At 38.2% G+C, this 26,397-nt stretch overlaps 1 protein-coding gene across 4 annotated transcripts in view; it reads left to right on the top strand.

Annotated features, from left to right (window-relative positions):
* The window catches only part of GAPVD1 (GTPase activating protein and VPS9 domains 1), a 61,358-nt gene that overhangs the window by 29,451 nt on the left and 5,510 nt on the right, over positions 1-26,397 (top strand). The window contains exons 8-24 of one of the 4 annotated variants that reach the window (XM_072960121.1): positions 332-461; positions 1,541-1,666; positions 3,512-3,685; positions 5,193-5,333; positions 6,412-6,546; positions 7,014-7,133; positions 10,205-10,282; positions 10,412-10,785; positions 13,299-13,386; positions 14,370-14,450; positions 17,851-17,973; positions 19,538-19,667; positions 21,542-21,651; positions 21,952-22,111; positions 23,141-23,328; positions 23,821-24,034; positions 26,021-26,093. In XM_072960121.1, coding sequence (XP_072816222.1) covers positions 332-461; positions 1,541-1,666; positions 3,512-3,685; positions 5,193-5,333; positions 6,412-6,546; positions 7,014-7,133; positions 10,205-10,282; positions 10,412-10,785; positions 13,299-13,386; positions 14,370-14,450; positions 17,851-17,973; positions 19,538-19,667; positions 21,542-21,651; positions 21,952-22,111; positions 23,141-23,328; positions 23,821-24,034; positions 26,021-26,093 — 2,445 coding nt within the window. The remainder of the gene's footprint in view (positions 1-331; positions 462-1,540; positions 1,667-3,511; positions 3,686-5,192; positions 5,334-6,411; positions 6,547-7,013; positions 7,134-10,204; positions 10,283-10,411; positions 10,786-13,298; positions 13,387-14,369; positions 14,451-17,850; positions 17,974-19,537; positions 19,668-21,541; positions 21,652-21,951; positions 22,112-23,140; positions 23,329-23,820; positions 24,035-26,020; positions 26,094-26,397) is intronic. The other 3 variants (XM_072960122.1, XM_072960123.1, XM_072960124.1) reach the window with 3 other exon arrangements.

The raw sequence follows: 26,397 nt of genomic DNA on the forward strand, positions 1-26,397 counted from the left end.
AAACTTATCCAGGTTTACATAGTTGGCGTATGGCAGACCTAGGAGGGCTGGACTGCTGACTCCAAAGCCTCTGGTTCCCGCAGTCCTAATCACTGTGCGTCAGTGTCCCGTTGCCTTTTGCCGTTGTCTCTGACACCAGTAAGGTTCAGTTCTTCTAATTGATATACTTTTATTCTAGGGGTGCTTAAAAACTTGATCAGGACCTTGTAAATGGGTTTTTGGTTAAAAATGATAATCTAATATTAGGAAGAATTTAATATGTATTTGCCATGGTGTTTTCCTTACCAGTAATCTTTCAGTTTTGATAAACAAATGTCGTTTTATTTTTTAGGTCCTAAACATGCAGCTTTCGGATGGAGGACAAGGAGATGTCCCTGTCGATGAAAACAAACTCCACGGTAAACCTGATAAAACCTTGCGCTTTTCCCTCTGCAGTGATAATCTGGAAGGAATATCTGAAGGTGAAGGGTTACTTCATTCAAGGAGTTGTGTGATTCAAGTAATACTTTGTTTTGTGTTCTTTAAAGGAGCCTTATAAATTATAATTATACCATCTGTGCCTCTCACTGAGGAGAGTAATGAGGTTTTCCTCTAATGATCTTGAACAGTTGGCTGTAAAGATTGTTTCTTGAATAAAATTAAGATTGCAAGAGACCTTTGGTCATAAAAAATGCAGAGGATCTAAGTCTTCATTGGGATTGAATAATACCAAGTTTTGTTTCTCTAGTATTTATACCAAAGCTTATAGAGCTCCTTTAGAGGGATATAATGCATGTCTAAATGGAAAAAAAAATGCACTCACTAGTATTTCACTATGTTGTGTATGCTTTTAATGAAGCAAAAAAAATATAATGGAAGTAGGATGGGAATACAAAAGAAAATTAAAAAGCAAGATTGTGAAGTGAGAATATGTCGCTCTATGTGCTAGGACAAACGTTTGTAATGAAAAATTTCTAGTTTACTAACATTTTGAAATAAACATAAACTTAACAACTTTCCCTTTTCCCCTAAACTTTGGAAAACATAAGTAATGTACCTTCATCCTAGAAAGTGAGGAAAAAAATGGAATGATCTTATACTCTTACCATTCTGTTAACAGTTAACATTTTGGTTTATTTGTATCAAAATTAGGTTTACACTGTTTGTAACCTTTTTTTTTAAACAGTATAACAGTAATGTTTCCCTTTGTAATTCAGCATTCTTAAATAACAGTTTTAATGGTGGTTTTCTTTAACTTCAACTGGGCATATCATAATTTATTTAAACATTCTTCTATGATTAAACATGTAGATTGCATTCACTTTTCAGACATTATAAGAAGCCCTGCAACAAGCAACCTTAGATGAATTTTTGATTGGTTCCTTAGGATAAATTTCTAAAAGCAAAATTGCTGACTTAAAGGGTGTGTGTATTTTTATGGTATAAATGTAGTATTAAAGACACTTTAATCAGTCTTTTTAGTCTCTTATCAAGGCATTAAGAATTACATGGTGGCTCATGACTTTTAAAAAGCTCACTCACAGTATAAACATTTCTCTAGGTCCCTCAAACCGTTCTAATTCAGTGTCCTCACTAGACCTGGAGGGAGAGTCTGTATCAGAACTTGGAGCAGGACCTTCTGGGAGTAACGGAGTTGAAGCTCTGCAGCTATTAGAGCATGAACAAGGTAAAGTGAGGTTGAGTACAGCTGCTCAAGTAGCAGGGAGTTTACCTGGTTGCAGGATACACAGTCTGTTTCCATATAAGTTGGCTGTGTTTGGTTGATTATATAATGACCATTAAACTTGCGTTTATTTACAGTTCCTTCAGTTCTTAAAAATATATTTAGTTGCTAAGTGAATTATTTAGATTTAAATTACATAGAATAATTAACATGAATTGCTTGAATTCTGTAATATTTGGTGTTTCAATTCTGTAGTATTAAAATTTTAAGGGATACTAACCTAAAAACTCAGGGCTCAGGGAATTTAAAATAGAGAATAGTACGCAAATGACTAAAAGTTGTCATACAAGTGCTTTGGCAGTTCTGAGTGAGAGATGCATGTGGTTGAAAGTGTAGGAAATAGCTTCTTGGGAGCAAACAGTAGCCTTAAAGGAGCACTGCATTGACCCAAACTGGAGATATCCTAGGAATAGTGTAAGCAAGTCAGAGAAGAGGCAACCATAGGACCTACTCAGGAACTGTCAGACAGGGGACTAGCGCGAAGTAAGGACAGAAAAGTAGATGGATTCCTCTTGTGCTTTAGGAAGAGTAATTTGAAAAAGTTCTTTGGATTTGTTCATTTAAAGGTCACTGATGGCTTTCAAGGGAGTGTTGAGGGCAGATGCCCTCCACTGGATTTGAGGCAATGACTTTAGTTTGCATAAGAATCACTCAGGGAGTTAGGGAGGAAGAAAGGCTTTTCCCACGTCTCACTTCCAGAAATCCTGGTTCAGTCTGTTTTTAGAAAGGGAAGAGTATTTCTAGTTGGGTAATGTGTGGATTGAATAAAAATAATGCTGTGTTTTACTGGACCAGTTTGTCACTGTATCATTTAGGATTAAAATTTCTGCAAATAACAGAAACCTAAAATAATACTAGCTTAAGATAGAATTTGAAAGACTGTCACCTCTTTAACAAACCCTCTAGGTGATTCTGATTTGGGTGGTGGGCAGTCTACACTTTGTGAAATACTAGGTTAAGAAATTAATTGAGATAAATTGTAGACTGCTTCTCATTGGTCAAGGGAAGAGAGAAAACTCTAGAACTGGAGGGCTGTATCCAAGTCAAGCAGAAAAAAACCCTTTTTTTTAGTATGGGTTTATCTGTTAAATTTTGCCCCAGTAATGCTGCATAACACACTACCCCAAAACTTAGTGACTTGAAACAATGAACATTTATTTTTGCTTTCAAGTCTGTGGGTCAGCCGGGTGGTTCTTCTGATTTGAACTGGGCTCACTCATGGATCTATAGTCACCAGTGGTCCAGTAGCGAGCTCTGCTGATCTTAGCTGGGGTCCGTTGGTCACTGGGGAGCTGGCTGGCCTAGGATGACCTTTGCTTTGTTCCATGTAGTTCCTCATCCTCTAGCAGGCTAGTCTCAGTTGTTCTCATGGGAGAAAGTTGAGAGAGAGCACATGTTTATGAGGTCTCCTGAGGCCTAATCTCGCAACTGACACATTTCCTCCCTACCCTTTTGGACAAAGCAAGTAACCAGGCCTGTGCAAATTCAAAGAAAGGAGACTATATCCCAATTTTTGACCAAAGTAACACTATAGAGGACAGGGAGACAATTGACTGCATTGATGGCTCCAGTTAATCTACCAGAATGGGGAGGACATTGGCTGAGCTTGGTTCAGAGAAGGAAAGAGTACATCAGTGAGGGAATAATCCTGTGTTTTAGTACTGTGTGCTGAGTGTTAATGTTAAAATATGCAACTTGTAGTTCAAAGACATAAAGTTCTTTAAATTTGTTTTAAAAAAATGATAGCTGTGCTACTATTTTTTAAGTGCTTAACTTTATTTTTAATAGCTACAACACAGGATAATCTTGATGATAAGCTAAGGAAGTTTGAAATTCGAGACATGATGGGGCTGACAGACGACAGGGATATATCAGAAACAGTGAGTGAGACCTGGAGTACCGATGTCTTGGGAAGTGATTTCGACCCTAACATTGATGAAGATCGCTTGCAGGAAATTGCAGGTAACTGCTGTTTAATGTCTCTGAAAGATTGCTATTTAATTATTCATATCCACCCACCCTTCGTGGGAGGGCACTCCAGTGCTCTGACAGACGTGCTGGGTATGTTAGCAATAACTGGGAAACTGAGAGAACTGTATGTGACAAGGCATTTGTGTATTTCTTTTTTCTTTATTAGACATAGGTAGTGTTGTCTAGATTTGTGCCTCTCCTCCTGCAAAAAAAGAGAAACCAGTCTTTTGAATTAACTCCTTGTCAAGTCCTGTTTGTAGGGCAGAGTACGTGTTCTTAGTCTATGATTAGCATATTCTTCTTTTGAGACTAAAACACCTTGCCTTGAGATGAAAATTCTTACAGGTTATACCTGTAAAATCTTTCAGATTGATATGCTACTGAGATTCTCTAAAATACGAATTTGCTTCTGGAAGGATTAATTCAGTTCCAAATAATGACCAGTTTTTTTCTCTTTTTTTCTTACATCAAGTTTATCAAGGTACAATTTACATGTGTTAAAATTTACACTTTTTAGGATACTGTTTTATCCATTCTGAAAGATTCATAGCATCTTGTAATCATAGTCTTTATTTTCTTTTTAAATTATGGAACATTTCAAATACAGGAGAAAATAGTATAATGAAGACTGTGCACCCATCACTCAGCTTCAACAATTACACACATACACAGAGCCAGTTTTGTTTCATCTCTTCTCCCACCTTATTATACCCTCCCCCCCTCCATTTAGGCAGGTTCCAGACATCATTTTATTTGTAATTATTGCATTTATTAAATTTAAAAGGTAGCTTTTATCAGTAACCTTTTTCCAAAAGGTTTTCATGCACTGACGTAGAATTGTTCTTTCATTAGGTTTAATCTGAAGAAGCGGAGCATTCTAGAGTATTTTTAACACAGGTGTACAATGTTTAATTCTCTCTGTATATTTAAGTAGTGTAAACAGATTTCTCAATTGGTTTTACATTATTTTGTTCAGATGCCAAAGTAGTATTTTTCTTGGCAGTAAGCTCTATTTGGGCAGTAAGCTGTATTTACAGTTGAATGAGTGCTACAGAGGAGATACGTATTTTCCTGCAAATATATTTTACTGCTCCGAATGTGTGGCTGATGTGCTAGGAGAAAACATTTGATTAATGTAACTTTCTGTGGTTAAATGTCTTTGAGTGCTTTTAATCCATGTAGGACTATAAATGTTAGGGACATGTAAAATTTGCTGAAAACCAAGTGAAAGCTAGTTGAAATGACCTAATGATTTGTATTTTCTCTATGGAGACCAAGGTGAATAGTAGGGAACTGATGGAAAGGAGCTTGTGTTACTGTGACCAAAGTGGGAGATTTGTGCTTCTAGTGGTGTTACTGATTGAAATTACTCTTACCTTGGCTTCTTTCTTGTGAGTAGCATAGAGATTTTGTTAGCTTAGTGTTTAGCCTTTTTCCATTATCACTGTTCTTTCCCTCAGGATCTTTGTTAACCCTTTGCTCTCCACTGGTTATACAGGTGCAGCAGCCGAGAACATGTTAGGCAGTTTACTGTGCCTGCCAGGCTCAGGGTCAGTGCTTCTTGACCCCTGCACTGGTTCTACCATATCAGAGACAACAAGCGAAGCTTGGAGTGTAGAGGTATTGCCAAGTGACTCAGGTTAGTAATGCTGTCATCGTTTGCTTTTTGATTTGCAAAGAAGCTTTAAATGTGAGGTATCCTAATTTCTATATTATGTACATTTTGTGAGATATACATTTGACAAGTACGAGGCAATCACATCGCTAAGAGTTCCAAATGGAAAATTCAGGTATTTTCTGTCCATCAAGAAAAATATGCAGTATTGGATGGCATAGGCTAAGATGGCAGGTGCTTTCTGACTCCGTGTTCTGTTATTTTGAAAGCAACCCATCAGAATTCTGTGTGGGACACTGAGTTCAGTATCTCCCACTAACTTATCACAAAATAGGAATAGCAGCACAACTTGAACCCTGAGTGGCTGGATGCCTGGTAAGCATTTTGGAGAATGTGACCCAGAGATACTTAATGTATTTTTGAAGTACACTGAAGCTGAGACTCTGGAGTCCTGAGAATTATTTTGTGCAGGATTATCATAAATGTATACAAAGTGTTTTGTACTTTCTCTTATATATTGCTTGTATTTCTGCTTTTTTTCCCCCGATTATGAGTATAAATTCTTGCCTTCAACTAAATGTCAACCACCAGAATGCAAATATAACTAACTATATGTCTGAATTACGTTCTGTTTGATCAGGTTGGCTCAATAATAATGAAATGATTCTTAAATGTGTTTTGTAACGTTAACACACTTAGACATGCTAACCTTTACATAAGGAGACGGTAGGATTATCTCACTATCTAGTGAGCACCCATAAGGAGTTATTTTTTAGAAAGTGATGGACTTAATGCTAATCTATTCTGTATTCTCTTGTTCAGTTTACTTGTTAACCAATAGAATACTCTATGAGATTAGTGATCTGGAAGCAGAGTTTTCATCTGTGCACAGTGAGCTGGCCTATATTGGGATGAAAAATCACAACCTTGACTTCTCTAACACTTGATCTAACTAACTTTGCTAACTGGCTTAGACTTAGAAATCTATTTACACTCACTCCCCTTCATGCCTAGTAGCTCTCATTTTCATCTGGGTCACAAAAGCTGAAACTGTGACATGCTAACGGAATTACTCATGTGATACCTCACGTCTTCTGTCTAGAGGCCCCAGATCTTAAGCAGGAGGAGCGTCTACAAGAACTGGAGAGCTGTTCTGGCCTGGGTAGCACATCTGATGATACGGATGTCAGGGAGGTCAGTTCCCGCCCCAGCACACCAGGCCTCAGTGTTGTGTCGGGTATGTCTGTCTTGTTTTAAGGAATAAGGATTTGAAGGTGTGTTCTCACCTCCCCATTTATAAATTTGATAATAAAAAGATATGTTTTATTTAAGATCTGAGTAATTTCCAGGAAACAGTTATTTCCATGGGACCTTACATCTATGAGAAGTTAATGTGTGGCTTTATGGATCCTGTCAGAGTAGCTGACGGAAGTCTGTGTGTGTTACCTCTCTGAGTCTATCTGTTCTTGGTAGCATCTGCTACTATATTTAGCTGTCACATGCTAATCCTGATTATGTTATACAAACCAAGGTAAATGTATTTAACCAATAGTACAATGAGGGATATGATGCCAAACAACTCACATGTGTAAAACTGGGACACAAAAATTTTGAGAATATATACATTTCTCCAAACTTCATATACTTTTTGTGCAGTTACTTTGTTCTTTTTGCTGTTTATTTTTTATTATTTTTTTCTTAAAGGCATAAGTGCAACCTCTGAGGATATTCCCAATAAGATTGAAGACTTGAGGTCTGAGTGCAGCTCTGACTTTGGGGGTAAAGATTCTGTCACTAGTCCAGACATGGATGAAGTAACTCACGGTAAGAAGGGGAATTGAGAGGGACTTTTAGAAACGATCAAGTCCATGGCTGAAACTGGCAGGCCTGACACATTGCTGGTGATAATGTCAGTTGCTATAGCACTTTCGGGCATAATTTGACAATACATATATAAGGCCTTAAAATAAGTTTCGCATACTAAATTTGGTTCATTTAGTCCACTTTAGGAATCAGTCATGAGGAACAGTTCATGTATGGAGAAAGTCTTATGCGCAGAGGTGTTCTTCATAATATTTATAGTGACAGAAAAACAGAAACAGCCTAAGAATTGAAAAATAGAATGGCTAAGTGAATTTTGATATAACTGCTTGCTAGAATTTATACAGCTGTTTTTTTAAATGCTTTAAAGAATATGAAGTAACTTAGAGAAATATCTAGAACATATACTTGGAACATTTATTTTAAAGAATTTTATATATAATAGAGCATTAAAAAGCCTATCATAGAGAAAGCACTGAAAAGAAATACCAGTAAGTAGTGATTTTGTATATTGGGTACTGGGTTTGAAGTACTTTTTTTTCCTTTACATTTTTTTTTCTTTACATTTTTTAAAATTCAAAAATCAGAATTTCTTATCCTCAACACTATGGACATTTGGGGCCAGGTAATTCTTTGTTGTGGGGGCCTGTCATGTGCATTGTAGGATGTTTAGCAGCATCTCTGGCCTCTACCAGAAGCACACTATCCCCTTCCCTCTCCTGCAGTTATGACAACCAAAGGTGTCTCCAGACACTGCCAAATGATCCCTTGGAGGGGCAAAATAGGCCCAGTTGAGAACCACTGTTTTCAATCAGCACTTTTCAAAATTGTAGTCTCCATGGACCACTGAGAGCCCTTAAGATCTGTTTGTGGGATGGGGAGGTGTGAGGTCAAAACTGTTTTCATAATGATTAAAGGTTATTGTCCTTTTTACTGTGTTGACGTTGCATGGTGGCGCATAAGCAAAGGTGGGTACAAGTGCTGGGGCATTAGCACGAAGCAGGGCAGTGGCACCAGACCACAGTAGCAGTCACTGTACTCATCTCACAGTTTAAAAAAGAAGTTTTACTTATGAATGTCTTTAATGAAGTAAAAATTATTTAATTCTGTATCTCAACCCTTGAGTACACATCTATTTAATATTCTGAAGAAACAGGAAGTATCCCTAACACATTGCTGCTGCATTCTGAAATATGGTGAAGTGTCTCAAGGAAAAGCAGTTATATGATTGAGTTGTCAGCTTAACTACACACTTTTTTTTTCTCATTTGTTTTTCATGAAACACCATTTTTACTTGAAAGAACAACAAACTGTAGTTATTCATAGTTGGGTATTTGGCAGACGTTTCTTGAAAGATAACAAAGTGAGCCTGTCATTTCAAGGAAACAACTGACAGGATAGAGTTTGTTGCCAATGGTAAAATTCAAAATTAATTTTTTAAATTTTAATTCAAAATTAAAATTTTGGGAAAACTTGTGTCCACCTCCACAAGCTTGACAGCTTCCTGCTATTTGAAAACTTTTCCAGTGAGATTGGTGGTGATATAAAAATGTCATTTTTGATAATATATGATGAAATATCTCAACATTTGGAAGATCTGTTATCTAATTGAACTAATATTTTCCAGATGATCAGTGCATATTGTTAGAAAATCATGCTTGGTTATAAAAGATCCATTCAAAATAGACCAGTAAATTTCAATGTAACAGAGTCCAAAAGTTCATTGATTTGGTTTCAGATTCCAAATTGTAGCTATCCTTTAAAAAAAATGGCATACTTCTTGTCAAGATTTGGTGTTGTATCAAAGAATAACATCTACAGTTTTCTGAAAAGTCTATTAAAATATTGTCCCTTTCCCACCTACATATCAGAGGCCAGCTTTTCTTTACATACTTCCACCAAAACAACATATTGCAGTAGATTGAAAGCAGAAGCAGATATGAGAATCCACCTGTGTTCTATTAAGGTCATACGTTAAAGGAATTTGTGAATTTGTAAAAGTGACATTTTTCTTGTTATTTTTTATTTTGGAAAGTATGGTTTTTTTCATTAAAAGAGGTTATTTGTGTTAACATTTAATGAGTATGTTTAAATTAATATTTAAATATTTAATATAAATGTATTAAGAATAAAATTTTAATTTGTATGTTCTTTTAGTTTTGATTTCTAATATGGTAAATGTTACTAGCTATAACCAACATAAATAAGCTTTTAGAGTCACATTTTTTTTCAGAATGTTAAAGTGTCCTAAGTCCAAAATTTTGAGAACAGGTATTTTAAGCTGTCTTTCATAATGGCATACTATTTCTATAGTTTTAAAAAAGGAAGGTAATTATAAGACAGAACAAAAGGAACAATCAAAAGGGAAAGTAGTATTATCATTATCAACAAAGAGCTCAGACTCGAAGTTTAGAATAACAGTTTCTTTTATGTATTTGTAAGTTTTAGTCTCTGCGTACTTATCTATTTTAATATTTCTGATTTTGGTTGTTTAGACATATGCTTAGAGGAGTCATCTTTTACTCTGTAGCTTAAAAATAGCGTGCTTTGACACACTATTTTAGAAGTTCAAGTTTGTTTTGTAGTATCATGTCGTATTACTCATTTTTGTTCTGAGTTCTCTCATAAGTTGTCTTTTGTTGAGAGCGATATTAAAATTTCACAGTTTGTAACTTGTAATTTATACTCCTTCTGTAGGTAGCATTGCCCCTATTTTTATAGGTGGAGGGAAGGTGAGACTCAGGGAACTTGTGGCATCCTGAAAATGATGACTCACATCTTCTGGCTCTGCTCTTTGCATTAACCGTAATACAGTTTGGCCATTAGACGGAGGAGGCATGTGGATGCTAGACCACTTAAATGTAATTAAAATCCATGTATGTAGATAAAAACATAAAATGAATTTGAAGTAATCAAAGTATGCTGTTTATTAGATTCTGTTTTTTCTGATCTGCCCCTCAAGTTCTACTTGATCATAAAAGGAAGACTGTAGAAGACAGAACCTTTTTCACTGTGTTGAGCCTCTCACTGAGTCAGGAGTTCTGACTTGGTCTCACAGTTGACTCTTGTTTTAGGTGCCCACCAGCTGACCTCTCCTCCTTCGCAGTCAGACTCTCTGCTTGCCATGTTTGATCCACTGTCTTCACATGAAGGTAAAGTAGTCAAGTGAATTTTTTGACTTTTGTTTTATCAAGGACAGAGGAATGAAACCAAAACCCTTTGTTCATGTCTTTGTTGGATCAGTTGTGTGTCAGCTGCAAACTTTTTTTCCTGTGTTCCAGGGGCTTCTGCTGTGGTAAGGCCAAAGGTTCACTATGCCAGGCCCTCACATCCACCACCAGATCCCCCAATCCTGGAAGGAGCTGTGGGAGGAAATGAGGCCAGGTTGCCAAACTTCGGTTCCCATGTTTTAACTCCAGCTGAGATGGAGGCATTCAAGCAAAGGCATTCTTACCCTGAGAGATTAGTTCGCAGCAGGAGCTCTGATATAGTGTCTTCTTCTGTCCGGCGGCCTATGAGTGACCCCAGCTGGAACCGACGTCCAGGGAATGAAGAGCGAGAACTCCCTCCTTCCGCAGCCATTGGTGCTACTTCTTTGGTGGCTGCACCTCATTCATCATCTTCATCCCCGAGTAAGGACTCCTCAAGAGGAGAGGTATGGGATGCAGACTGTGTAGAATTTTCTAACTCTGGTCAGCTTTAGTGTTCCATCTGCCTAGTTCTCTTGATGCCTGAAATTAACATGGAATATGTAAATCTAGGATGAAGGATGGACAGTAGTCATGATTAAAGGTGACTTGTCAGTCTGGTATGTCTATAATCCATAAAAAACTTCTACTTTGTTTTTGTAGTAAGGTATCGTGAATTTTTAGGACACTTTTAACTTTTCTCCAAGCAATTTTGTACCTTATTTCATTGAAACTTCACAGTTCCCTTCAGAGGTGGTTAGAAGAGGTTTTTGTCTTTTTTTTCCAACGAGATACTATTTTTTATTTTGAAACAATCACAGACTTATAAAAAAGTTGAAAGTAGATACAAAGAACTCCCCCAGCCATGTAAGAGTAAGTTACCAACCTGATGCTCCAATGCTCCATCACCTATGAATACTTCAGCGTAAGTTTCCTACAGACGGCACCTTCTCCTGTACATCGTAGTACAGCTGTCAACATCGGGAAATTAGAATCAGTACATTGCTACCCTCTGTTCTCATACTCCATCTTCATTCATGTGTCCCCAGTTGTCCCAGTAGCATTATGCATGTAAATGTGCATGTTAACACAAATTAAAATTGTGTATGTAGTAGAGTAAAAGGATCTCGTATAGAATTACGTTTTGTGTTTAGTTACATGTCTTTTTAGGCTCTTTCAGTCTAGAGCATTTCCTCAGTTTCTCCTTGACTTTCTTGACCTTTACTCACTTGGAAGTTACTATTTTCTATTATTTTCTAGAATTTCCCTCAATTTGGATCTGCTTGATATTTTCTCAGGATTATATTCAGGTTATTCATCTTTGGCAGGAATGTCACTCAAGTGACACTGTTCGTTTGACTGCATCCCCACCACGCAGCTCACAATTTTAATTTGTCCCACTCTCTGGTGTTCTTTTGGATCATTTGATGAAGATATTGTCTGCCAGGCTTCACTACTGTTAAGTTACTCTTTTCCCCTTTGTAATTAGTAAGTATTTTGGGGAGGAGAGGGAACTTTGAAGATACGTAAATACCTTGTTCTTTATCAAATTTTTGATTTATCCACTTATTTTTGTATCTGTGGTCTTATGGTTTTCTATCTTTAGTCAGTGGGTTTGTTACTGCCATTTATTTTGAAGCCCAGTTTTCCCTGATTTGGCCAGTGGTCACCCCTGCAAGCTGGCTCCTGTGTTCTTTTGACACGCTGCTGTCATTCTTCGAGTATTTCTTTGCTTTCTGGCATGAAATGTTACAAGCTTATCTTGGACTCTGTCTGCCTCAGTCCTGGAATCAGCCATTTCTCCAAGGATCCCTTGTTCCTTTCTGTAGAAAATGGCTTTTAGAAATCAGGATCTGGATATTAGGTGTGCTGTTTCCTGTAGGGGTGTTGCTGCTCCCAGGGTCTCTCAGGAGACAGAGCCAGGGAGTGTGTGTACGTGCACATGTCCATGTGTATTTATATCTGTGTCTTTCTTTTTATTTGTGAAGGACCATATGTCCTATATGTAAAGTCAAAAAATAAGATGATTCATTTGATCTTTCTCCTTTTCCATATTTGTAGTTCCCTTCACCAGCAGTGAGAAACTTGCTTTCATTATTCCTCATGTTTGTACTTACTTGATCTGTCCTCCTGTATGCAATCCATATCCCATCCCCACTGCTAAGCCCTTCCTGATGCCCTCATTTCTCTGCTGAGGTTCTGGTATCCCATTCACATGGATGCCCGTAGGGAAGGTGTGTTTAGTTCTAGTTTTGTAGATGCAAAATCAGAAATTAAATGATTTTGTCTAAGATCACGTGATAGGTTAGTAAAAGCGTTGCAGTCCTTCCCGTCTGACATGTGGTCTTAATAACTCATTATAATTGGTGATCAAAACATGAACTTTGAAATTGGTCAGATCTAGGTTTGAGTCCTGGCTGTGCCACATACAGTCTGTATAGACTTGGGGAGGATGGGAAGATAACCTCTCTTAGCCTCATATTTCTCATCTGTAAAAAGGGCTTAATAATAGTATCTATCTCCTAAAGCTACTGTGAAGTTTAAATGAGATAATATATGTCCTCATACTCAGTGTTTGGCACATAGTACATATTTAGTTTTATTACTAATACTACTGCTACCATTTCTACTATGCTCTAGATTTTTATTTGCATTGCATTTACTTACTCTTATATGAGTATTACTGAGTGCCTACTCTATGCTAGACTCTGTATTAAGCTTTTGGTTTCTTGACAATAATGAGATACTGCTTACCCTTAAGCAGATCAGAGTCTGGTGCTTAAAAGGAATACTTCCATGTTCCAGAAGTTGCTCATAACAAGAGTAAGAACAGTTTTGCTTTGGAGACGAACAAGAGTGGTTTTTGTATTTCACAGACTTACTAAAATCCTTCTCATAAGTAATTTATCTCATAGTAATTATCTCATAGTAATTTATCCTACTGTCCAACTCCAAATAAAGCATCGAACTCTTTCTACAGACTGAAGAACGCAAAGATAGCGATGATGAGAAATCAGACAGGAACAGACCTTGGTGGAGAAAACGTTTTGTTTCTGCCATGCCTAAAGGTAATTTTATAAAATATCAGAATGCTATAATAGCAACAAAAAGCAAAGCCCCAAAACCTCTTCAGAGAGCCAAAATCTCAGTTCTGTGAGACTTGCGGGGCCTAAGTTTCTAGCTGTTTTGAGGGTGTAGAAAATGGTTTCACTCAAGTGAATACTAAGGTAGAGCTTTAGAATTGACAGTTCCTGTTCTTTGTAGGAAATGGTAGTGGTTTTATAAATGAAAGTCGTGCAGGTCACAGTTGTTTAAATATCATGTACCATTGAAGTTAAACATACAAGACTTTTGACATATGTATTGCTAATAATTATTGCAGGAAAAAGGGATGCTATTGGTAAACAAACATTGAAAATTCATCCTTTACATTCCTGGAATAAACTTAAGCCTCTTATGTTTATGTTCATTGAGGATGTTAATACCCTGAATATTAGTGTTTACTTTGGAAGGCAGTTGTGTAAAATTGTTTGCTTTTTTTGTGAATAGCCTGGCATCATACCAGTAGGTATTGATATATGAGTTGGCAAAAGCATCTCTTCCAGAAAGGAGAGATCATTCGGGATTAAAGCAAGAGGCTTCTTCTAAAGGCCTCTTCTCGGCACTGTGGCGCTCAGGAGTTGAAGAGTACTGCTTTCACGCCAGACTCAAGCCCACTTGAGGAGGAGAGGATGAAGCTCAGAGCTTTGAATGTGTTGTTTTTTGAGCAGAGGTTAAAAGGCATTGGTTTTGATTCAGTCCCAATAGATTCCTGTTAAATCATTCTTCTGTGATAGATGACCCCAAAGCAGATTCTGAAAGCTTCTTTAAGAACCTTCAGTGCTGTTTTAAGAATGATTATCAATTGACACCCTGGATTTCTTAGCTTTTAAACTTTTCACCTTCCTTTCACTTAGAAATGTTGGCACACCAGTTAACTCCAAAATGACTGCTGTCTTCCGAGTAGTGCAGTATGTTATATGTCACACTACTGACTTTATTTAATTTCCAGCTCCTATACCATTTAGAAAGAAAGAAAAACAAGAAAAAGACAAAGATGATCTGGGGCCTGACAGATTCTCAACACTCACAGGTTTGTAGACCCATGGACTTCCTGGCTCCTTCATTCCCAGAGCACATATTTCATGACACTTTTTCTTGGGTGCCATAAGCGTTGCCTTTTTAGAAGGGTGTGTCTGTGTGTGTACAGTGGGGAGTATGTTCTTCATAGCTCTGTGGTTTCAGTTGGCGGCCACAGTGAATCTCAGTGTGCTCTTCCTGCAGACCGCCACCACCATCATCATCCTCATTATCATAACTTCTGTTTATGATCCTGAGCCTCTAGGCACACCCTAGAACTCGCCATCTCAGTGGGATGATGACACACAGTGCCTCTGAGCAGAGTGTGGTGATGGTGTTAGTGCTATGCATGCCATATCTTTGGATCATTGATTGAATAGTCTTCTCTAACATTGATCGTAGAATTCGAAATTTACTTCCATCTATATATAGTTCTTGAATATTGAGGATCACTGTGAAATTCTGTTTTACCTAATCATTTCCTTTTTTTTAATCATAAATTTATAAACTTTACCAATTTTTTACAGCTCGAATCATTTTAACATTGCTATCTGACCCAGGGAAAATACAACTAGGGGTTGAGTTCTTACGTTATTCAGCATTTGTATTTTTGCAGCTTCTTTCTGGCACGTTATGAATGAACACCCTAGGAGGAAAGACTTTGAGAGGTAGTGTTAATGACCCAACCTTGAGTTTGATAGCTGTATACTGCCTTCAGTGACTATAGAACATCTGTAGGGAAATTAATTTCTCACCTCTTTTTTGTCCTTTATCTTAAAGTATGTTATCCTATTAAGTTGAAATGATGATTTTCACTTAAAAATGGGGTGGGTTTCAAAAGAACATCGTCCTCAAAGAGCTCAGTGTAGTACAGGTAGAATCCCATTTCAGTGCGTAGCATTGTCATGTCTGTTTCTGAAACACATGTAGACGTTTCTGTGTCCTCGCACACATCCCTGCTTATTTGATGAGGTGATTTTGCTGGAATAAAGGGTTTTGAACAGCAGGAGCTGTGCTTCCAGGTCATGATTTCCTGCTGAGAGCAATCAAGCCTCTCTTACTCAGTCAGCAAATGCTTGTTGAACATCTGACTCATGCCAGGCACTGTGCTAAGTGTTGGAGGTGTTAAGTCAAATCACACATGACTCTTGTTCTTTAGGAACTTGCAGACTGATTGAGAAGAGTTGGAAAGGCATCCTTTTGGCAAGATATTTATGCTTTCTTACCATGCTCCTAGTTTTAGAACACCACTCTGTGAAGTCTTCACAGAGTGGAATACTCTTAATGAAATCTCATGTTTTCAAAATGTTGAATTAATAGCTTTGGAGATGTTATAAATTATTTTTTACTTGTATTTTTAGGCAATACGTTTTTCTTAGCTCTTGGTACCTACACTAGAAGCTAAGTAGAATAACTTTTTCATAAAACATTTTATTTTGTTTGTGTTTTGAGTCTAGCAATTTTAGCTTCCCTACTGGTGCAGAAATCTCTGCCCAGTGCTAATTACTGGCCCATTGCAAAGTATCATTAAATCAATTTTACAGTGTTATGAAAGGAAAGTCTTAACAGTATGTCCATAATCTTGCTACCTTAACTATTCTTTTTCTCATGTTCTCTCCTGATCATTCCGTATTTCTACATGGCTTTTCATGATTGAATCAGAATATGTATGTAACTTTGTAGTCTTTTACCACATGTTACTTCATAAACCCTCTCCCAGTTTCTACTAGACATAGTTGGTTTTTAAATAGTTTTTATTGGCTCTAAGATAATCTGTCATATGATTTTACTGCATTATGATCCTTCTCTTGCTTTTGGATATTTAAATTTGTTTAATTTATCCAATTTTTTACTATAAAAATACTACTTACAGCTTTGTATATATAGCAGTTTTTGTTTTCATTATTGTCCTCGGATAAAATTTTTAAGAATGTCATTGTAGAAATAAAGGTTATAGGCAACATTGCTGCTTTCACTATGTTTAGCCAAATTTTATTGTCCTCCTTTCAAAGCTCTCAGCAGTACTCAAAACTAATAGCAAATAAAAAGATTTCCTAACAATAAAGATTTTATCAGTTTACATTTTGAGGAAAATCAGACTTCATTAGGACTCTCTTATCATGCATTCAAATATCATTATAGCGGAAAGATTAAATTTGGAAATCATTTCTCCCTATAGTTTACCACAGTTTTACAAAGACACAAATACTAAAATTTTTTTTCATGGAAACAAAAGAAGAGCCTATGAGCATACCACTTTGCCTCTTTCTACCTTGATTTCCTCTTCTGGAAAGTGATAATAATGTCCTCTTTTGTGGATGATGATAGTTCCTCCCTGTGGAGTGGTTGTGATGATGAATTTAGATCATTCATATAAGGTATTTAGCACAGTTCCTGGCACGTGGTAAGTGCTCAATAAAGGTTAACTGCTACTAATATTAGTTGCTGTTAACACACACACACACACACATAAAATCTAGTGATTTTTGTGTGTTTTTAGGCTATTTAAAAATGGGATTCTACTGGAGTGTGGACATTTATGGTTACCTGCTTGGCCTAGATCTATCTCAGGAGTTTGCATTTCACTGTGGAACTCTGTTTTGTCCCATACATCTGTAGCAATTCTTTGCTTTGATAACTGGTAACTAGTGAGTGCCATCTGACTCCAGGAGAACTTTTTGATGTGCTGATTTTGCTGACAGGATAGTGGGCCTATCAGTAACCCATGCTGCACCTGTGATTGTTACGTAAGCTTTTTCTCCGTGCACCCCGGATACGATTCCAGCACTCCCCAGCAATGTCTAGATTCTCCAGGAGTGCCTCTGACACTGTTGCATGCACATAAATGCTCTATTCCTGCAGCTGCAGTCATGGTGAGATTTAGTGAGATAAAATACGAATGTCTGAAGTTTTCAAATGTGGTGTAGAGAGAAAAATTCATGAAGAAAGAATGGAGGAAGGCATTTATTGTTACTTAAAAGTGTTTAATTTTAAGTTTGAATACTTTTTATCCTCCTTCAGCATAGAGATGTCTGAATAAACGAAGTCTGTGTATAAAAATGCATTGTTGGAATTTCTGTTAGCATGAATTGCTAATAACAGTGATTTGAGTGTAAACACTTTAGAAACCCATCATCCATTCAGACTGCACTGAACTTTTTGACACTGTCATGCAGAATTCTGGCGATGATGAGAAAGTGGCGCTAACCTTCCAATTTCATGCTTTGGCAAGGCCCTCAGACCTAGAAAATGAGTAGGCAGCTGCATGGTGCCTTTTATAACATTGAGATATGTGCTCTTTTTAAGTCTTACCTCCTAATCTGCCTTTGGGATTTTGCTACTGGTGTCGTACTAACATCAGAGTGGGTACAAACCCAGGGGAGCTAATTCTCTCCCTCTCCTTTCCCCTGCAGATGATCCCAGCCCTAGACTCAGTGCACAAGCTCAGGTCGCTGAGGATATTCTGGACAAATACAGGAATGCCATCAAACGAACCAGCCCCAGTGAAGGAGCACTGGCAAACTATGAAAGTGCAGGTGATAATCATGATAAAGAATAGGATAGTAACTCGTATCACAGTGATAAAGGTGATCTGAATTAAAAGTAGCCTCTTAATAGCTACTTTTGAATAGTTGTCCGAACATACGGTACAATCTCCAAAATAAAAAAGAAATGAAAGTACCTCAAAGCATAAATGTATACTGCAAGTGTTTATGCTCGTATGCGCACAGTATGTGCATGGAGCGTTTCTGGAAGAATCTCTGACAAACCGGTAACAAGAGTTGCCTCAGGGGAAGGGGGCTCTTAGGGAGCCCACACTTTTTATTTTGAAAAGTTTTAGAATAACAGAAAAGTTGGAGAGGTAGTACAGTGAAGGTTTGTGTTTGTCTGCCTGGATTTATCAATTGTTAACATTTTGCCACATTTTCTATATTTTTTTCCTTGAAGTATTTGAAATTATCTCCTACGAATAATGATGTTTTTCCTACATAGATAGGCACAGTATCTTTTTTACACTAAGGAACTTTTTGTTTCCTTTGATTTTATACACGCATGGATTATCTAAATTGGCTAATTAAAAACATAAAAACAACTGAGGGAACCATAGGTCTGTCCTGGTTGCGTTTGTGAGTTTGTCAGGCAGTGGGAGGAGCCCTGGCAGGTGCGGGAGACCTCAGCGCTGCCTGCCAGGGGGTCACTGCCAGCTGTTTTCTGGCTGGGCAGGACTCAAGTCTGTGAAGTGAGAGTGTTATGGGAAGCCCCTTTTGGTTCTGTGGTTCAGTGATTGTGATTACAGAGTAGTCTCTCTTTTTAATATTTAAATTTAAATTTTTTAATTAAATTTTTTAAGATATATTTTTCATTTTTCAGTTTTATTAGGTAGAATTATTCCAATTGGACTGCACATATACAAACTTTATATATATGTGCTGTTCATTGTGTCTAAGAACGTTTAGAGCTTTAGCTTTTTAAACTTACATAGTTATCAAAGGAATAAAGCCAACCACAAAATAAGAATTAATTCAAAAAGATACATAAACCCCACTATTAACAGCAACATTATTTATAATTGCCAAGGTATGGAAGCATCCTAAGTGCACATCAATAGTTGAATAGGTCATGAAGATGCAGCATACATGTATGTAATGGAATACAACTCACCTGCAAGAAGGGAGGATATTTTGCCATTTGCAGCCTTTCGTTCACTATTTTTTTCCACTTCAAAAACCAGAATTTTATAACTGGCATGAATATTTCCATTGCATCAAAAACAACAAAATACTGAGAAATAAACTTGACCAAGGAGGTTACCTGCACTACAGAGTATTATCTTTATTCAGTTAATAAAGACTTGAATTGTTTTGGATTAGGGTTGGTGTAAGAAGTAAAACTATTCTCAACAACTGCTCTCTTAATATATTATCATTGCTGTCAATAACTTACTTAAGTGTTTGAAGTTTCTCTTTTTCCTCTCTTTTCCAAATAACCCTTATTGGAAAGCACAAGTTAATTTATGTTGAGTCGCTCTGAATACCTTCCAGTGGCGGAATATTCTGGATTAACCTGCTTATCCTGTTTTGGGGGGTGGGTTTTGTTTAGAAGTTATGGGTGATGGCGAAAGTGCACACGAGTCCCCTCGTGATGAAACCCTGCAGAACATCTCAGCTGATGACCTCCCCGACTCCGCGAGCCAAGCCGCCCACCCTCAGGATTCAGCTTTCTCTTACAGGTACTTCTTTTACAGGATTTAGGACCTTTGGGTTTGACCTTTTCACCACCATCCGCAGTCACATCATGTCAAGTGATTCACTGAGTCACTTAATAAATGTGTAAATCAGCGAGAGAAGAATGAAATGCTATTTACTGAGAAGACGTTGTTCCCCTTGTGGATGTCATATATCAAGGGCTTTAATTCAGGGATTTAAAAAAAACAAAACACATATGCCCACAAGGGCTACATAAGTAATTTAAATGAGGCAGTGGCGGTGCCTCTGCCCATGCAGAGCTCCCAGCTCTGGCTGTGAGAGATGTTGAGGGAGGACTGCAGTAGGAGGTAGGATCTGCTGTGGAGTAGTCGAATGACCCACTATCCCCAGTAAGCCAGCTGGAGTCCTCCCAGTTTGTCACCCTCCTCATTTCCTGGGCAGATCTCTGTATTTCTAATAGGAGTTTACAAAGAAAATGACTTGAGAAGCCTGAAAAATTTGCTTTTGTTCCTCTGTTTATCCAAAGATTATCAGTTTTAAAGCACTGATCACCATCCATCTCTTTATTTCTGTCTCTGACTCTGTCTTTCTCTCTTTTTAAACTTTTTATTATAGAAATTTACAAACAAGTACAAAAATGGAAGCGTACAATGATGTGCCCATTACCCAGATTGAACAGTTACTAATACATGGCCAATACTGTTTCATATTTACCTCCCCCCCAGCCAATTAATTTAAAGCAAAGTCTAACCAGCGTATCATTTAATTTTATTTATTTTTATTGAGGTATAGTTGATTTATAATATTATATACATTTCAGGTGTACAACATAGTGATTCACAATTTTTAAAGACAGTACTCCATTTATAGTTATTATTAAAATATTGGCTACATTCCCTGTGCTGTACATATCATTTTTTTTTTATTCTGAGGCTTTATAATTTTTTCTATGGTGAACTTGGGGGAAGTGACAGACAACTTCTATTTTCCAGATATAACTTTACCTTTATATAGTTTAGGAGTCTTTGCAAAGTGGGCAAATATTACATTTGATTGGCTTGATTTTGTGATTGACTCATTTTAGAGGAAGCGAACCAACAAGGAAAGACTCGGAGCTCGTCAGATGGGGTAGACAAGTGATAACCCAGCAGGAGGAGCAGACTTTGGCTTGTTCTTTGAAGTGTCCAACTGCTTTTTCTGGATGGCAGTTTCGGACATTCTGAGGAAGCTCTGGTCTGTGTCCTACAGGAAGAGGAAGGGCCCCAGGCACTAGCAGATAAAAGAATCTCAGTGGCCCCTCCCAGTATGAAGAGCTGCTTTCTTGTGGAGGGTGACGCCTTACTGAAAGGTGCTGCCCTGGGTGGAAGCAGGTAGTTCAGTAGTTGGAAGTCGAAAGGAAGCAGGTTTTGACTCAACACAAGGTTTCAAGCAGCAGGGCAACAGAAAGGGCTCCTTGTCAGGTGCTCAGCTTGTCCTGTGGCAGGATCAGCATTTCTCAAGAGGTGTGACAGAATCTTCCTTAGTTTGGGTGGTGAGACTGTTGAGATGATTTCTGTTGACGTCCTTCCAACTCTGGCAGGATTTGCGTTTCTGACTCTCATAGCGCTTAGCATAGAACTCAGCGTATGTTAGAAAGTCAGAAGAGCTGTGTTGTTTGATTCTGGTGACTTTACTAATTGGTCCTTGCCCAGAGCACTTTTTTAGCCTTGCTTCTCAGGTAAGTGGGAAGCCTGCTTCTTAAGTGAGAGGTCAGTAAGTTAAAAATTATGTTTATGACTAGTTGAAACAGTTGAGCCTTGAGGTAGCATATTAATTTGTAGAGTAAATATAATAATAGTTCACAAAATGTGACCATATCTGGACAAAGAAATTAATGTATTTTCAACTCATTCTTTAGAGATGCAAAAAAGAAACTGAGACTTGCTCTTTGCTCTGCGGATTCTGTTGCTTTCCCAGTGCTAACCCATTCAACAAGGAATGGTTTACCAGACCATACAGACCCAGAAGGTAAATTGCTGCCTGATGGTTTATTTTTCCCTATATTCATAGAACGAACCATATGAAATTGCCAGTATTCGACTGTATTTAAACTGTATAGCAATTCCATACAGTTCAACCTAATACATTTATATTAGCATCAAGTTAAGGGCACTTTGATTACCGATGGTTCACTAAAGTGTGGCAATACAGTTCTGCTGATAAATGGTAGAGCAGAATTGATATCCTAGAGGCTGAGGGATGACACACAGCTTGTGTAAGCCCCTGGAATTTCTCAACAATGACAGAATTTTTTTTTTTTTTGCTTAGACAATGAAATTGTCTGCTTTTTAAAAGTTCAGATAGCCGAAGCAATTAATTTGCAAGATAAGAATTTAATGGCTCAACTTCAAGAAACAATGCGTTGTGTATGCCGCTTTGATAACAGGACTTGTAGGAAACTGCTGGCTTCTATTGCCGAGGACTACAGGTAACACACCCAGCCTGTTCCACTTGTACACCTGTTTGAAGCTGCAAGTAATTTCTTTTCAGTTCTTATTTCAGAAATGAATTTAGGCTTACTACAAAGTGCTTGGCTGTGTTTACCTGGATGTAGATTTCCAAGGAACCCATTTGGATATTTAGTCTGGAAATGTGGTTATAAATGAGCAGCTCTTACTAACAGAGAGTGCATTTCACTTCAGATTTGCACAAAAGCACCTTTAGTAGAGATGGGGCCGGGATAGTTCTGATATCATTTCCCTTTTTTAGGGGTGATAGAAAAGACTGCTTCCCTGACTCAGGGAAGCAGAGGCAGGAGTAGGCCTCAGAACCGCTGCCCTTTGTCTGTCTGTTCCCTGCTAGCAGTTAAGAGAAAAATGTAATTGAGTTGCTTAGGAAGTAAAGAAGCTCAGGATGGGGTGCTCTAGTGATTGTTACGTTTAGGTAATTGGTAGTATGTTTAATGATCTCGTAGTATGTGAACCTGTATTTTGTTGTTGTTCTAGTTTTGTAGCAGTCAATGTCCTGTTAGGTCTGAGGTTCTGCCAGCTTGGAGACTGCTCCAATATGAAACAGACCGACGATGAGAAGGGACTTAGTAATGTTTAGTGAGTTAGGGAGCCAAGTGTTCAGCCCAGGGATGATATTCTTCACAAACATGTAGAATGGTTTCTTTCTTCCTTTTTAAAATTGAAGTATAGTTGATTTACTAATGTTATATTAGTTCCAGGTGCACAACATAGTGATTTGGTATTTTTATAGATTATGCTCCATTTGAAATTGTTATAAAATATTGGTTATATTCCCTGTGCTGTGCATTGCATCCTTGCACCTGGTTTTGTTTTTTGTGCCGGCAGCATTAGTCCTCAGGACAGTTGTCTGTGGCCTGACCTACTAATTCATAAAACCAAAGTCTCTGAAGTAATTTTTTTGTTTAAAGAAAAATTAGGACTCTTAGTCGCCGAAGAAAGTGTGCACTGTTTCTGTTAGATGTCCTTCAAAGCGTATTTCCTTTTAGGAAAAGGGCCCCCTATATTGCTTACCTCACTCGCTGCCGACAAGGACTGCAGACCACACAGGCTCACCTGGAAAGGCTGCTGCAGAGGGTTCTGCGGGACAAAGAGGTGGCCAATAGATACTTCACCACTGTCTGTGTGAGGTTGCTGCTTGAGAGCAAAGAAAAGAAGATCAGGGAATTCATTCAAGGTAACCGAAGGCCTTTGGGCTGAGCAGCTATTCAGTCGTAAGTTATTGGGAAGATCTGGAAATTTCTGTTTTGCTACTTCTTTGAGTGTCTTTGTGTCAAAGAGCAGTTTCTTAAATTCCCAGTTGCTTCTTAATAATTAAACCTTTGAGGTCAAACCAATAAATTTCATTTTTATCCTGGATTGAGTATCTATAGTTTATTTAAAAATTGGGAAAACTAGTAAAGTTTTGGATCCACATATTTTTTTCTCATTTTTTTTAAAGAACAAAGCATATCTTTTTATAACAAATCTCTTTTTCTGAAACATTGACATATCTCTTACATTTCTCCTGTTTTTAATGATTTGGCTGCATTTTCTCCTGAAATAAACCATGCCCAGATACTTCTGGCTTTAAGAGTACAGTAATGTCTGCATAGCTAGTGAGTAAAATGACTTCCTATTTAAAATTATTCAAATACTGTATGTTAAAAATTACTATTTTGCATTGGAGACTTTCAGAAACTCACAGCAGCTGATGATAAAACTGCTCAGGTGGGAGATTTTCTGCAGTTCCTTTATGGTGCGATGGCCCAGGACGTCATATGGCAGAACGCAAGTGAAGAGCAGCTCCAGGACGCTCAGCTGGCCATTGAGCGGAGTGTGATGAATCGGATCTTCAAGCTTGCTTTCTACCCTAATCAGGACGGGGACATACTCCGTGACCAGTAAGTGCTTCTGTGTTTAAACATGCCTGTGTTGGACTACCTAGGGATCTGTGAGCCAGCCCCATATTTTAGACAATAAAACATGAGACATAGTATCTGATAGTAAAAGAAAAAATACATTACCTCCTTTCCCCCATCAGAGTTACAAGATCAGGCAGAATGAGAGCGCTGTTTCCAGAGATGTAGGGAATCAGGATAGAGGGTGTGTAAATTGGCATGGCCTTTTTGGAAGGCACTGCCATTTACTCTGCCTCAGCTGTTCCTCCCTTCTTTTCTTCTACCTACGCTTCATCCTTCACATCCTAACTCAGACATCACTTCCTCAGGGAAACCTTTCCTGGCCTCTCTGACTAGGTTAAATGCCCTGTCAGGGCTCCCTCAGGCCTGTGTACCTTCCTTTAGCACTTGCCACAGGTGCAGTTACACATTTGTTAGAGCCATGATTTCTCAGCCTGGCACTGCTGACACTTTGGGCCACATAATTCTTTGAAATGAAAGGCCGTCGTGTGCGTTGCAGGATGTTCAGCAATGTTCCTGGCCTCTGCATGCTGGAGGCCAGTAGTACGGTACCAGGTGCGAGAACCAGAAGTGTCTCCAGATGTTGCCAAGTGTCCCTTGGAGGGCAAAAATCACCCCCTGATCTTGATCACTGGTTTGTGTGGTCATCTGATGAATGCTTCTGTCTCCCACTGGAACGTTCCCTCCGTGGCAGCAAGAGCATAATGCTTTTATTCATCACTGTGTCACAGCATCAGGCACAGTGGTGACTTCTGATATTTATTCAGGAATGAAAAGTTCTATATTTGAGAATCAAAAAATCTGGAATTGAATGTATATAAATTGTATCTTAGTAAAGCTATTTTTCAAAGTAATCCTAAAAAGTTAATCCTGAAAAAAAAATATCTGGAATAGTAACAGTGCTTATTTTTGGGTAGTGAAACTATGGCTAAGTTAGCGTTTTTACTTTTCCTCTTCTGCATTTTCCTGACCACTGCTTTACGACCCTGTTTATGCCCCAAGCATGTTGAGGTGGCTCTGTGCTCCCAGCAATAACAGTGGCTTACTCTGCCAGCCACCTTCGAGGGTCCATGTAATAGGACCTCCGAGTGGTCATTGGTGGTTTATGAAAGATTTTTTTCACAGAAATGTTAAGGTGTTGCATGTACACTTGAGAGTTCACGTTCCTGTGAGTAGTTAGGGTCCCTCCAGCCTGCCTCTCACTTGATCCTAGTCTCAAGAGGCTTTTTGCCCCACTCCAAGTGTCTGTGCTGAATTTGCCACATGGGCCCTGTTTTCTCTCCAAGCACCAGTTTTTGGCCTCCAGAATGGGGTAAGGAATGGGGACATTCAAACTGTACTTACTACAAAGAGCATCTTTGAAGCAGGCTATTCCTACCCTCTCCCCTGTGGCATTTCTGCAGGTTTATAGAGGGGAGAGTTAACACTGTGTTCTGGAAAGAACATTAGAAGCCAGGAAAGCCAGGTTTAGCCTCTGCTGCTAACCACGGTGTGGCCTTGGGCAAATTCTTCACCTTTTTAAGTCTAGTTATTTTCATCTATGAAATGAGAAGTTGAATGTTTCTCGGGGCCCCTTCTCCATCTAAGCATTTGTGACCTTTGGTTCCTGGCTTCTGATCCCTCACTTCCTCTCTGCCTGTCTGCCAATTAGTTTATCCAAGTAGCTTCTAGGCTACGGGCACCTCTGCTTTCTCCCTCGGAGTGCTGTCCGAGTCTGGGCAAGGAGGGCTTCTCTGCTCTTCTCCCTGCGTCCCCTTGGCTCATGACTCAGCATTTCTAAGCAGATCCTAAAAATGAGATTTTTCTGACAAGACGGAATACTCATAGCCAAGAGAGTCTCAACGGTAATTGTAATGTATATCTAGAAATAAGTCTAAAACGTTTTTTAATGTGTTTTGGAACAAAATCATTTATGACTCTATCTTATTTTCTGAAATATATTTACATATTGTTTTTGGGGGTTTTCAGGGTTCTTCATGAACATATTCAGAGATTGTCTAAAGTAGTGACAGCAAATCACAGAGCTCTTCAGATACCAGAGGTAATACAGGGTTGTATGGTGTGGGTGGTATTATTTAATTAAAAATTGCTTGGTATACTATGTGCATGATACCAGTTTTTCAAGGAAGCAGAATGTCATCAGTTATAAAATACCATTTGCACCAGATGTAATTCAGTCTCACTATAAAGTTTAAAAGTTAAGCTTCAGTCTTAAGTGAGAGAGCAGGAGGAATCGCAGTTTGGTTTTACTGAAGAAAGGAGAAGGCAGCAGCCTTACCCTCTGCCACTTGACATGGAGGTTGCTGTGGTCGCTGCCTGTAGTTGCCGTCAGATCCCAGACCTGA

The sequence above is a fragment of the Vicugna pacos genome, chromosome 4 (assembly GCF_048564905.1).
Source record: "Vicugna pacos chromosome 4, VicPac4, whole genome shotgun sequence".
In the NCBI taxonomy this organism is placed as follows: domain Eukaryota; kingdom Metazoa; phylum Chordata; class Mammalia; order Artiodactyla; family Camelidae; genus Vicugna; species Vicugna pacos.